The sequence below is a fragment of the Ambystoma mexicanum genome, chromosome 6q (assembly GCF_040938575.1).
Source record: "Ambystoma mexicanum isolate Mex_15411 chromosome 6q, UKY_AmexF1_1, whole genome shotgun sequence".
NCBI lineage: Eukaryota > Metazoa > Chordata > Amphibia > Caudata > Ambystomatidae > Ambystoma > Ambystoma mexicanum.
Window position 1 is genome coordinate 1,030,937,025 of NC_090937.1, and position 14,877 is coordinate 1,030,951,901.

Below are 14,877 nucleotides of genomic sequence, written 5' to 3' on the forward strand. Positions count from 1 at the left end.
AATCAACTGATCCCAATGGCAGGGCCGGGGTATCCCAAAATGGAGGATACTCCGCGCACCTGTCAATTTCAGCATGGAGCTGCCACCAGCCCATACCCTGCTCTCCGGGCCACACAGAGGTGCCCAAAAACATACACTAGGGGCACAGGGTTGTACCCCCACCCATGGGTGCCATAAGGGTATCCCACGGGTCCGTTCACCAAACCAAAAGAGAGAGAGCTGCACCGCCAGGAGTCTCATATGAACTCCTGTGCGCAAAACACGACAGAACACACGAGAAAAAGCAGTAAAGGACAAAGATACGGAGGCCCTGTCCCTCCGATGCATTTCCAGGATCACAAGGACTACCTAGCATTTGGTGATGGTGTTAAAGAGAAGGATCCACTCCTTGATGAAATTCCTGGATCGGTCACCCCTTTGGAGGTACTGATTCTATTCAGTTTTTCCTAATCAAGCCTGTCCTAGTGGTATGGATTGAGTCTTCCTTAGTTTCCAAGAAGGTAACCCATAAGCATAGACTAGGGCCTGGAGATGCCAGCTTTATCTACACCCACCCAATTCACGAGAACTTTGTTGTTGAGGCTTACAGCATGGGTTCTAGTCCAACTACATTTCCTTCACTCACTCCTGATAGAGTGTCTAACCTGTTAAACACCTTTGGCAGGTACATTGTACCTTCAAGGACACAGAGCTCTGCACTGCCATGCTCAATTGCTCTATTAAGTAATACACGCATTCTGTGGGATGCGGCAAATCGGAAGCCCCACACAGCCGCTGACATCCCATTGGTAGGCAAACACAGTTAGTTATTACCAAGGTCTTCAGCAACAGAGAAGCAATATAGCTTACATTTGTGTACATATGTTTCAGTTTAATACAAGATAAATCATTGGCAAGGTATTAAATAATTTCTTCACAGAAGAAAGTAATTACCTTCACTCAAGAGATACAGACAATCCATATATATTGCTTTACATGTTTCAGGTGGTATTAGGAGCCCTTCTTCAGAAACAGTATGTACAATTTAAAACATGTATTAAATCTCCTATTGAAGTGGCAAACAGAACTACACAAGTTTGGATCTAGCAAACAAATGATTAACCTAGGTTGGTTATTGAAAAGAGATGATCAGTGCAAGCCATCCAAAAATGTGCACTTTATGCCAAATGTCATGGAATGCATACCAAGTACAAATGTCCTGTGGCTGGTCCTAGTCTATCTATTTTTAAGTACCTGTTACATAGGATCAAACAAATGTAATCAATATGGGGGTGGACCTCCAGTCTCCTTACCCAAAATAAGCCTACTGCTTAAGAAGCAAGTTCACGTTTGTCCGTAAAGCAAGTTTATTGTATACAAACTGCCGGGAGGACTAGACGACTCTTTAGAGACTGAACTAATCAGATTCTCCCCGAACCACACAAAGGTTACACATTATATACATTTGCAAAATGTAATACACTCCTACATATTCTATTACAAAGTCATCCCCCCAAACATGATTGGTTAACCCTATACAAGGAAATCTAATCCCCCCAAGTTCCCACGGTCTCATTGGATACATTCTTTTAATCACCAACCCCTTTCAACATACATTTGCATTAGATCATTTTTACAGCACACCCCTTCTCTGCATCTTTCCATAGTAGGTCATGACATCAGCACATAATTACATATTCACGCTCAAAACTCCTGGTCAGGGACCTCTAACCTTTGTTGTGATGCACAGGGCTTTACGAGGAAAATTCAATGATATGAGGAGGAAGAGAAACAAACAAATTCCCTTTCAAGGGATGATAGCCATCTTATCCGCCCAGACTTGCTGGCATCCCGGGTATCTCTCATTCCACGCTAATCTATAACGACTACCATTTCAGCATGCATGGCCTCTGGCCACATCCTGGTAATTCCTGAGAACCTGATCGAAACCCATGAACCATTGGTCAATTGTGCTCTTAAGCACCCCTTGTGCCGGGTTTATTATCTGGCCGCAAGTCAACCCTACCAGATGGCCGGACTTCCCTGGTCACTCAATAACAAACTGCCATGTAATTAGAAAGATGACATCTTCTCTCCACTATAGCACTAAGTCGTAAACCTTTGCCCTGCCGCAACTGACCACTTGATGTTATCGCAGCTGCCTGAATACAGTTGGCTGCCTTCCCCCATCCCTTAACCTCCATCAACCAGCTTCCCAGGATGCATAGAGTTTATCTCGCCACCCCAGGCTTCTGCAACCTACACAAACCCCAAATATGAGGGACCCACGGTACTTAGATTTGCCATGGACCCCTTGGTCCCCAACTGTCCCAAACACATTTCCCTGAAACCCCTGCGTATATATGTCTGTACATGTATGTTCAAGACTACTGCATACCCTCACAGTGGCTTCTCCTTTCTCCTGTGTGCATATAATGCTCCTTGCTTCCCATCTTTAGGCACCACATGTCACGCTACACGACTACAATGTGGTCAAATTCTATCAGCAGACTTGTCATTATGTTGCTACGCGCATGCAAATCTAAAATGTATCAACTATACACAAAGGAACACTAATAGTAACACTCATCCCATTCTCATTAACTATACTTGATACATGCTAAATCGCAACATCACGCTAACATCACGTCTACCCCAGTCACCAATATGGGCGCACAAAGCAAACCTCTCTTTCCCATTGAAACCATTAGTGACCATAATCAACATGCACAGAATCACCCACGCTCCAACCTATGATCCTTTGCCCTCAATCTGCCACTCGTCTAAATGCAGTGGAGCTGGGTTTCTGTATATATCTTTAAGGCCAAATTACAAATGGCTGCAGAACTGAATAGAGAATGATAAGCATTTAAGACCATATGTCTTGAACTGTTGCATCTCTGGTCTGAAGGATGGCCGCTTCTCCATACTCTTCCCAAATAGTATGTAGCGAACATTTGACAATCACCGCAATTATGGCCTGCATTTTATTTGGTGCCTAGGTCTTTTGTCTCCGTCCGAACCTGTTGATGATTAAAAAACGTAGGCTGAAACAGGCTAACTGTCTGCACCTGGTGCTCCAGACCTAACAGTAATCTCCCTCATCTCATTACAAACCTTGGAAAGTGAAAAGAAAGCAGAACATTTAGACTTTTGTGGATTGAAGCTTTCAGAATGTTATAGTTGTTACTACCACCAACAGGTGCATTATGAGACTATTGTGGAGTCTAGAATGGAATTTCCAATCCTTTTCAAAAAGAAGGAAAAGTCAGAAATAGACATGAAGATAATATAGGACCGATTGTGATAATGTATTCCGAATGCCAGCTTTGTGCACGGCTGCTCCGACTGTTCAAGTGGCAGAGATGTGACAGCTACCACCAATTTCCAAACCAACTACCTCCTCTCAGAGCATACTACAGCTGCCATTGACACCACTGCTTGAATGATAAAGGGTAAAAGCTATGGCAAGATAAGGTAAAGTGGTCTTATATAGTGCCCTTCTGGCAATAATGTTGGGCTCGCTGCACACGCTTTGTAAGAGACAGCGAAGGGGGGAGTTAATAGGATAGAAGGATAGGCAGATGCAGAAAATCATGTGGTGCGGGTCGAATGTACTGTTCTTGCGGAATGTATACACAGGCAGCAATTGATTGTTTGGGTTGTTGATAGAAAGAAGTTTGATAGAGAAGAATGGAGCTTAGGTATGTTTAGAGTAGTAGACCTGGTGGGTCATCTGGTGGGGAGTGAGCGAGATGTGAGGTGTCAAAATGACTTTGGTTAGAAGTTAGTTGAGGGATGAGAGGCATGGGTGGAGGGGGTAGGGTTAGTGTTCGGTCCAGGATACTGGTTGTAGAGTCGTTCCTTGGGCCGGGAGATTGAGGCCTGCTCTCAAATCGTGCAGCAAGGGAAATTGCAGCCTGTCAGATGTCTTAGGAAAATAAATCTTCAGCAGTATGTGTGGCTTGATGTATAAGAATAGGGTAGGATTTCGATATGGGTTCAAAGACTATTTATATTGAGATATGAATTTGTGAGTTGGAAATACCAATATGCCTGTAGGTGAGAGGAGATGGTTCTGAGCATTGTTGACAGGTGTGGAAGTCTATTATGTGGTCCTGGGAGTGTGAAGGGTTTGTAAAACAGGGTGAAGACATCGCCCACTTACTGTACAGGGTGAAAAATCAAGTGAGTTACACATTGTGTAGCTCTCAGATCCTTCATGTTTCTACAGCTCTGTTAATTGAAGAGCCATGTCTTTAACTGTTTCTAAAAATCAGGTGGTTCTCTTCCATGCAGAGGCACTTAGCAGGGGTTTTGTATAGGTTCCTGACCAGTAGGGAGAATGAGGACACTGTCGTTTTTTGTTGACATTTGGGACTTGGATAATTGCGATAATTGTTATCTTTGTGTCCTGGAAGTAATGTAATGCAGCAACAACCTTCTGAAAGATAGTGGGTCCTTTCAACAGTAGGGGCAGTGAGCAAACCAGAGTGTTTATGAGTGTATCCTTTGCTTGCAGGGGAGCCAATTAAGTCTGCCTAGTGCTGGGGAAAAGTGTTCAAACATTTTCATCCTGAGAAGTAGTCTGGCTGCTGTATTTTGGACTCTTTCTAGTATTCTCATGAGGTGAACCGGGAGTACGAGTTAGAGGTTGTTTGTGTAGTCCATTCTTGTAAGCACTAGAGATATCAAGGCCATGATTCTGTGGGTGAATGTTAAGTACCGTAACATGCGGTGTAGGATGTGGAGTTGGAGGAAGCAGTTTCTGACAGTGGCTCTCACTTGTTGTTCAAGTGTGACAGCATTGTCCATAGTGGTTCTGAGATTTCTGACAATGGAGGACAGCATTGGGTCCATCTCGTAAGTAGCAGCTCGGATTTGGTGGGGGCATTAGCGTGTGTGGTTTCATGCATGTGCCACTTGTGAAAGGCATGTTTTAATGTCTGTGGGGCAAGTGGTTTGTTGACGGATTGTCATGAAGTTTGTAGATTATTTGTGCGTCTTCGGTGTAGTTGTGGCAGGTGGCACCCAAAGTGGCCAATGAGATCCAGAAGAGGCGACATGTAGATGTGGATGCAGAGAGGTGATGCAGTGGATCACTGGGGTACTCAGCAGGACAGTGGGGGAGGCTGGGCTTTGAAGGGGCTATGAGAGTGGTTTTGGTTTTACCAGTGAAGAAGGATATTCTCATATTCACCACCGCGATGCGATGCCCTTTAGAATGCACAAAAAACAATCACACAGACTAATCCTGTGGGGAACAGGTGCAGGGGGTGCACAAGGCATTGCTTGGTCATTCATACGCCTGCCATGCTTTTTATAAGTGGATCATCAGAGGAATGAAGTGCTGTGGTCACACTGGCATTTCTATCCCTTCAAGAATTGAAATGTTTTTTTTTTCTTTTCGATACATTTCAGAGAGACCTGTTTTAAGGACCTGTCACTTTGAAATGCCCTCCTAGACCTGATGTGTGTGCTGAGAGCCTGCCATGCACTAATGTTGGGAGCTTGTGTTTCCTGATTGAGGGTTCTCTTATTGTTTGCAGTGCTGATAGCAGACTCTGGTAATCTAGTAACACCCACACGATGATATCTATGTGTCTTTGGAGCATTGTCGTATTCGTTTACATTCATTATGGAAGTTGTTGTGTATGTTGCCGGGCTTATTGCTCATCTTGGAAATGAGACCTAGGTTTGATATGATATGCTGACTTAGCCCTTCATGCCCCAAGGCCGATATATTGAGTACCTCACATGGGCAATTAGAGGTACATCAATGATTACAGTGCTTAGAAGCTGGAGAAAGCTGGCATGAAGCTCAAAACAAATCACCAAATTGTTAACGTAATGCAATGAATTACAGATTTATGGGACTCCACAATTTAAGTTATGCATTATAATGTGGGGTCTGCACAGCATATCTGTGACAATTGTAAAAAAAAAAGCAATAAAGCATTTGAAAGAATCTTTACCTCCAACTATAAGCTCTGTCCCGTGTGAGCTTTGTATCACATCACGTTTGCCTGTAGTCTTCGTCACCACACAGCAGTACCTCCTGCTGTCAGATTCCTTCAGTCTTTCTATATGAAGGGAACTCGTGCCATTTCCTCGCGGGTCTTCAACCAGACTAATGCGGTGCTGATAGTCACGGTGCGTGTAGTTAACAGTTTTATTGTAGATGACACTCGGCTGATTAAAATCCAAACAGAGATCCCCATGTCCCACTTTCCAGTCAATGTTGAAGTCATTGGTTGGATCCGACACCCCAGGATATGTAAACCCACAAGGGATAGTGGCAGAGGACCCTACCAGGGCTGGGATGGCGTCTGGTTGATACACTTGTGGCTCATTGGCAACACCTGGAGAAGGAAACAATGAAAACATGGTGAGAACGACACAATAAAGAATTGAGGTTTAAATATTCTCCATCCTAAGGGCCTGATTATGAAAGATTTTGCAAGTACCAATACAAGCTATTGCTAATGAAAGCGCAACACAAAACAAATTAATGAAGTGTGCAAAAAATCCCACAGTGCAATTTGCACTGGGGGAATATAGAAACAGAATGAATATTGCATCTGATCAAGAGGTAACATGGTGCAAATGTCTCCAGAAAGGTGAATGGCACTGTGACAATCACAACAAATAGTGCATATAAATTAAAAAGACACTCTTGCAGGTGAAATGAGCAAAACACTCAAGTAAAATTGAAAATTAACATCTGCTCCTCCAAAAGAAACCGACACGGACAGCATTCACCAAATAATCCAGTGGTTACCAAAATGATGTTGTGCGTATATGTAATCATTCAAAATACCTTTGGTGGAGCTAAAGGAAACTCATTTGCTACGTTCTGTTTTGGGCAAATGTAAGGTTGTCAGTGCTTATTTGCCTGCTTCTCTGGCACTAACAAAATCTACCCTTCGGTCCAAATATGCAATTTTTAATCTGCCAATAAAGAGCTAATTTAGTGCTGCCGTTTACATTAGCACCTTATTTGTGCTGGTATGTCTGTTATAACATTCACTCAATCAGTTTCTGGATCAGCTATCAGGTGTGCTTTAAGTCAACACAACTGCATGATGAACCTCTAAACTGAGCAACGTGTTCCCTTACACCAGAGCAGTTGCGACAGGGCAACCTGGAGGGGCCTGGTGAGCCCATTCTGTTTGTCACCAAATTCCAGAATAGGCTGGACGGTGCTTGTACTGCAATTAAAGAAATGGTATTCTGTTTTGTGGAGAAGTTCTCCACACTGGCCCACTCAAAGCTTTAGGGTGAGTTTGAAAAGGCCCTTCGCTCTAGAGCTCTCACTCACATCACTGAACAGCATTCACATTACAAGATGATTCAATTAGGTGATATTAGACGACACGGTGTGCCAACCCTGTTGGTAACGGCCCGCCACCCAAGTTAAGGGCCCGAGCGAAGCGAGGGTCCCTTAACGAGGGCGGCAGTGCCTTTAGCAGCAGAGTCAGCCCGCCGCTGAGGTTAATATTGCCATTAGCACGCGTGTAGTTAATGGATATTTTTTCCCCCGAGCATCCTGATTGGGCAGCACCACATCCCAGGGTGCTAATGTTTCAATAAGGAGACTTTGTAGGAGTTTGAGCAGCCAATCGGAACCTTAGCATAGCTAAAGGAATCTTTGAGACTCTATCAAAGCACAGTTCACGTTTTCGGTGGATCTTATTAAATTGGAGTGTGTGCAAGGGTTGTTTCAGTTCTTTGTGGAAAATGTTTTTTTAGTGGTGGTGGGAGGAGTGTCTTGGGACCGTTTGTCGTTATGGGTGTGTTTGCGCTTTGAGTATATCTGTGCTCAGAGTTTTTGACTGGTTCTTTTTGTTTTAATTCTTTACTTACACTTCCTTTCCTTTAAAAATACACAAAAACAAATATTCCACTTTCCAATTTTCCACTAGAATAAAGTTTGAATGTTCCACTATTCTCTCTACACATTTGCAGTCCAACACTTTTTCTTTCATTTTTGACATTTGCCTGTTGCTTCTCTTTGCTGTTGTTTTTTGTGTCTTTGTGTTTTTATTCGTCTATGCTTTTCTTTTGTGCATTGGGGACTTAGAGCTGGGTGAACATGGCAAGAACGCAGTTGCACCTTGACCTGTTTTGGTCATCAGAGCTGGATGCATCTGATGAGGTGTTGGATGATGTGGGTTTGGCGACTGTTCCAGAGGACTATATTCTGCAAGCTGGTGGCACAGAGGCTGACATTTCATCAGAGGAAGGCAAAGTAGACATGCACGGTGGGGTAAATGTGGACCTGCTGGTGCAAGGACTTTTGAAACTCTAGGATAAACCTCAGTTTGCAGCCACACAATGCATGGAATGCACTACCACAATTGTGTCCCCAGCCTTTTTCTGTGTAATCCCCCCACAACCTCTGACCACTGCATTCCCTACACCAAATGTGTCTCTAGACTCTTCCCATGCATGTTCCGTCTGGCACATGCTGCATAAGCAATCTCGCCTTTCTTTCCCCATCATGTTTTAAGGTTTCTTTTTGATAACACACACACACACACACACGAGCATGCATGCACACAGGCATTCTCCCACCCATGCAGGATAAAAATATGAATTGTAGACAAATGGATTAGACATAATTGCCAACAAGCACCATCCCCACCTTAATGCATCCTCATACACACATCCATCACAAGAATGCATTCTCAAACTGCATTGGTTCAGGCATTGTAAACTTCATTAGCACAATAAACAGGTAGAGCACTGTCAGAAATAGCGTCAGCTTCATTTACAAATGGAAAACCAAGCAGAACAACAAGGAAAGGGGCAGTATGGTCATTCTTTTTTTATGTGCATATGGCTTAAGGAAAACCTTACACATCAATAATAAACTTACTATAAACTTACAGATATATAAAACTAAATGAATACATCAACATCATATTCAATTCATAAACATAGCGAATTCCATATTAATAACTGTTAAAAGTCAATCGGACATTGCACTCATAGATAATTAAATCAGCATAATACCACACACCTGAGATAATCGTAAACCCATTCAAGTAAACAGTATTAACAAATCCAGTTAAAACCACTCAATTTCCGCAAATAGCTCTTATATGCATCTTAAAACTGCAATTGACAGTGACACGTCTGCACCAACCAGGATCCTATTCCTAAAATGCTCACTTGTGTAAAGTGTTTGATTATACAGAAATGGGTTAAAGTGCTTGTGCCTGATCTTTAATGTTGCTTGGCATTCCGTAAGCAGATGTTCTAATGTTTCCAATTGCTCTTTCGTGTTAAACAGTCTACACAATCTCAATGATTTTTCAATTCTGCTCGGAGCGCCCGCAGCCTCCATAGTTTACATGAGATTGAAGGGGAAGTTTGCTCAGAAATGTTATTGTCCCAATCGATCAGGCATGTACTTTTTGAACATATTGCGATCGATTCTTAAAAAATGACCTATGCAGCTTACCTTCGTTTTTATCACATTTATATGCGAACACAATGGGTTAGATGCCGCCATCCTGTGCTAATCTTATCCATTGATCCATCGCCCTAAGGCCAAGTGCCCTCGCGGCAGTAATTCAGATCACTAAGCTGAAATCAGTAGATGTTTATGTCCCTTTTCACAACACCAATGCACGTTTCATTTCAACGTCCTCTGTGTGCAATCTATTTACTTGTCTCCATGGAAATGCCAAGACGCCTCTTTACTCGACCAGTGTAAACAAGCCCTATTCAATCACATAACATTGGAGTTTCTTTTTCCTTCATATCAGTGCATTTCATTTCGAGCCTCCCAGTCATGTCTCTGCTCTGTTCAGCTATCTTCGAAGTGCAACGCACTGAGAACAGGTATCACACTACCTGAAATCAGAGGCATTGCTAGGGGGGGGCTAAGGGGGCTATAGCCCCTGGTCTTTTGGTTGTAGCCCCGGATAGAATCTCAGGAGCTACAACCAAAAGGCTAGGTAGCCCCCAGTCCCAACAATTCCGACATTAGCGTAGCCCCGGGTTTTTTCCAGACCTAGCAACACCCCTGCCTGAAATGAATTCACTCAGTAGTTTTTGCATTTTATTGAAACATTTCTTATATAATGTACAAATGTCTTTACCAAACCATATTTAAATTCTACTTTTACAAGGCTTATTTTTTACATTTGTCAACGCGAAACTTCAAAGTTTGTGCCTATTATTCTTGTCTTTGCACTATGGTTTTTGTAACATGGCAGTATATTCTCTTCTCCTTCTTTAACAGTCCCTACTGTATACAAACAAAAACATTATTATTTTCCTGACTGTTGATTTTGTCCTTCGGCAATATTCATGAACTATGGCAACAATACAGCCCTACGAGTATGAACCTGAATATTCAGAAGTGGAATTGATTGAAAAAGAAAGAAGCCGAAATGATGGGGAACCAAATAAGAGTAGTGAAGATGATTCACCAGAGCTTGAACCCAGTCACATAGAAGACGTTTCCAACTGGTGTAGCTGCGATTCTTGTGAGGTTATACCAAGTGAGGGGGAGAACTGCTGTTGCCGAGAATACTCTGGATGCTTGGCCTACATAGCTGAAGAAGACACACCACCGCTCTGCGTTACCAAGCTGTATGATTTCAGAGCAGCCTGCCTCACAAGATCCGTGTTGCAGATGATGATGGTCCTTATGCGTGAACCTTGAGCAACAGTTAGCCCTTGTAATCCAAGTAACAAGTATGTTTACTCTATATTTATTGTATGTTTGACAATTGAGATGACTAACATTTGATGTTGTTCTCCTACATCATTTTAACTTCGATTGATCACTGACAAATGATTTTTCCAAGGAATCTTTTGCAGGGGGGCCATTGGCCGCATGGCCACCCCAGACCTAGTGTCTTCAGACTCCCCTTTGAAAACCCTGTCCCTGCAATCTACATATGTCTGTGTTCTTTGAACATTGTTCCGGCCCTGTTGCATTCACCTCATCCACCCGCCTCCAATATCAATGGGAGTTTGCAGCTGCGGCTGTGTGCACCCAAGGGGGCTGGTGACTGGGAACACTTAAGGTGCCGAACACCAGGTACACCTCAAAGGGATCTTTTGCACAGGGACCATTGGCTGAATGGCCACCCCAGAACCGGTGTCTCCAGATTCCCCTTTGAAGACCCTCTCCCTGCAATCTACATATGTATTGTTCCTTGACCATTGTTCCGAGCCTATTGAACTCACCTTGTCCATACTCCCCGTGGTATCAATGGCAGTTTGCACCCATGACCGTGCGGTATGAGGCAGCTGGGTGGATGGGAATGAGGATGTCAAGAATTGGCATCAATGCTGGGTGGGTGACAACGAACACGTGAGACATTCACAGGATCACCCACTTTTGCACGCTTTTTTAAAAACCTTGAAAGTTACCAAGAGAACATCCCTGCAATCTACAACGGATATCATCATCTATCCACTTTTTACCTGCCTTGCTGCATCGGCTCATCTGTTCTTCCAAGTAAGGGTTTGTCAACTATTTGTTTCTTTAGTTTCATCGATCGCTGCTTGGAAACTTTCTATTGCTTTAACTCAATGTACACTGTATACTCATTTTAATTTTTCTCAAAGAATTCACCATTATTGAACAGTTTATATATTTTTATCTCTGGATTTAGCACATAACATTAAAGAGCATTATATCCGTATGTAATGTTTCGTAGACCATGTTTTTAGCGCATGTTTCATTTTGGTGGTTCAATGTTTCTTGAATGGTTTGGTAACACATTTCAGCTTGCGGTAGAACAATGAGTTTGGAGTAATTTGATTGCCACAATGATTAAATTAGGATACAGTACTTTTTATTTTTTATTTGAAAAAAATGTACATACAGCTGTGTGATGGTTGCTTTACTCACTGTGATACTTTAATAAGTGTAATATTTATTTATATTTTTTAATACATCTTATGGTTATTCCAACAATGGCTTTGTGTATCGGTTTTGGTTGCCCTAATATCAGCCATGTCAAAACTCCAAGCGCAGTACTGCATGTATTCCGAAAGGATTTCTATTTGATAAGACAACAGACGTCATTAGGAATGTGCCGGTCCGGTAACAACGGTGCCGATAAGTCTACCGACACTGTTATGGGAACGGCACACTCCGAGTCTGCGAGCGGCTGCCGTCCCAGCCACCAGGTCTGACCTGGCGGGCGGGACGGCAGCCACCCGCAGACTTTCCTGGAAGCACCGGCACCGTCCTTAACGGAGCCAGTGCTTCCGTCATCCCCATTCCCATGGAGTCCAAAGGAATGGGGAATAACATGTTTCCATGCCTGATTTCGTGGCACACCGGGGTCATAATCCCCTGGTGTTTCTGTGAAGCCAGGCGCCGGAAAAATTCACGAGTCCGGCAGATTTCCAGTTTCTGAGATTGAAAGCAGAGCCAAGGATGTCTTGGAAGACGTGAGGGCCAATCGATTCTACGGCTGCAGAATGCACTTCTCAGACAATATTTTTACGAACCATCAAAGTACACTAAAAAGCGTTGCCCCAGACTCCTTCGCAAAATAATTCCCAATTAAGTTCCAACCAAATTTCATCACACGCTGCCTCCGGTGAGCAGTGGACGATGAATTTGTTTTGCGTGTTGGTATATGAAAAAGTGGTCTGTATGCATATGTCTTCTAAATGATCTCTCAATCTATTGAAATAGTGTGTGGAAAAGGTAACATGATGAACGGTTTTGAGTTTTTGGGGAATGTTTCCATTGATATTATATAACACAAGTTACCTTTACGACACAATGCACTGTAGTTTATACATTTTTCACTTTAGAGTACTTTGTGTGTCCCCACTTTCGGGATACTCTAATAATTCACTGCAATGGGAGCCTTTCTAAAAAATGACATAGCGTCCTTTAACAATTAGTTATTTTTTTTTAATCTGTTTGTTACCATGTATTTCTTTACGTAGAGCTCACAGATGGAAGTGTAGACCGTTACCACTAAGGGAACCACATACACGTCAAATACCCAAATGGTGAGGTCAAGCTACATGCAGGTAAACCTATCTCAGAGCGTTCAATGTGGTTTAATTCATAATACTAATGTACGTTTTCTATTGGACACTGTTATGAAAATATGAATTGAATTTAGGACTGTGATTCAGCATCGACCACAATTCCGGAGTCAACAGCAACCTCACTCACCTATCAAGTCATTTTTTTATACTAATCCTTAGGATGTGACTGAACAATACATATATGTGTTCTACTTTGAATTTAAACATAATGAAGATTCTTATGTATAATATTAGCTATTGATACAAAGTGCAGTGTAGGATTGTATCTCACTATGAACCATCCTCTGCATCTAATGTTTTCTTTTTCATTTTGCTTTTACATTCTTATTATAACAATTACTATGTTATAGGGGGATGCTACAACTTCAACGACATTCACTTCCTCGATTGCAACCTGTCTGCAGTATGTGGTATGTATAGTGAGTGCGTTAGCTTGATAGTTGTGGATTAACAATATTTTGTTTGAAATTCACATCAGCTCTAATTTTCAGACAATTTACAATAGTGTCAGCAAAGTGCAAAAAATTCAATCAACAAACTTGGTCTATTTATCGGCCATAGTCATGCAACAATGAAAGTAAACCTCAAAAAACATTCTATTAAACTGAAATGCATGTAACCTTTCACTATATGAAACTTTTCTGATTTTGTTAATAACATTTACCTGCCTGCCCAAAGCTGAATAGATTAAAAAGAAAACATTACAAGGCAAACTACTTTCGGCGACAACATTTTAATCTCTATGTTTTGCATTATGATCTCGCACCAACTCCATGTGACATTTTCGGAAGGTTGGGCCTCATTACGAGGTTGGTGGTAAGGGGTTAACGGCGCTGGTAAAGGTGCCAGTGCCGCTAACCCCTTACCGCCGCATTATGAGGTCCTTTAGCAGGTCTCGCTAAGGGCGGCTGGTTTTACCAGGTGCCCTTAGTGGGAGCCGCTAAAGGACCAGCATGCTAACAACGGGCCCGTTATTAAAGGGCCCGTTGTTGGCATGGACCCCATTCCCATTGAGCCCTACGGGGGCTCGAATGGGAATGGGGATGGGTTCCCTGAAAGGGAAATACCGGTTCCTCCAAGGTTGGAATGGCCCGGTAATTCCCCATTCAGGGAACCCGGACCTGGTATGCGGTAAGAGGGTAGCGTTGGCGCTAATAGCATGGCTACCTCCAACCTTGTAATGACCCCCATAGTCTTAAACGTCACACGTACGCAGTATTAGACTTTATCTTCATAAGTATTTTAAAAATCGTATTACGACGACTAACTTTATTGTTTAAGGTCGACAATCAATTAAAACAACTTTGTCAAGAGTACTTTGTGAGATCAAAGATTGTCAATTTAGATTTGCTTAACGTTTAATTCTTTTTTGATGAATGTTATGTCCAATGAATGTATCACTGAAGCGATCGAAATTGAAGAGACACATGGACCAGAGGTATACATAACATATTGTAAAAATGTCAGTTATCATCCCATTTGATTGGCATGTCATTTAAAAAAAAACATTTTTATTAGTTTTACATGTCAATAAATCAACAACAACTTCCCCCCCAACTCACTCTTCCCCTGCCCCCTAACCCCTTGGGTGGTGGTTTTAGATGTTTGAGTTCAAATGTGCGTTGGTTTAAAAAATGTCTAGGATTCTAATATTGTGCGGGCACCATTGGAGCATGTAGTCGCTCTGAAGGTAGGATACCATGCTGCCCCAATCTATTCAGAAGATTTCCGGAGTCCCCTGTATTTTGTACGTCATCCACTCCATGAATCTCCACACCTTTTGGAGCCAGTCAAATATTGTTGGCGGGTATGTTTGCTTCCATTGTTGGACTATTGTTAGCCATGCCCCTA

The 14,877-nt window shown here is 42.5% G+C and overlaps 1 protein-coding gene across 1 annotated transcript in view; it reads right to left on the minus strand.

Moving 5' to 3' along the window:
* The window catches only part of LOC138516434 (sialic acid-binding Ig-like lectin 9), a 530,018-nt gene that overhangs the window by 239,628 nt on the left and 275,513 nt on the right, over positions 1 to 14,877 (minus strand). Inside the window, exon 3 of the mRNA XM_069631556.1 lies at positions 5,955 to 6,341. Within this exon, the coding sequence (XP_069487657.1) occupies positions 5,955 to 6,341 (387 nt within the window). The remainder of the gene's footprint in view (positions 1 to 5,954; positions 6,342 to 14,877) is intronic.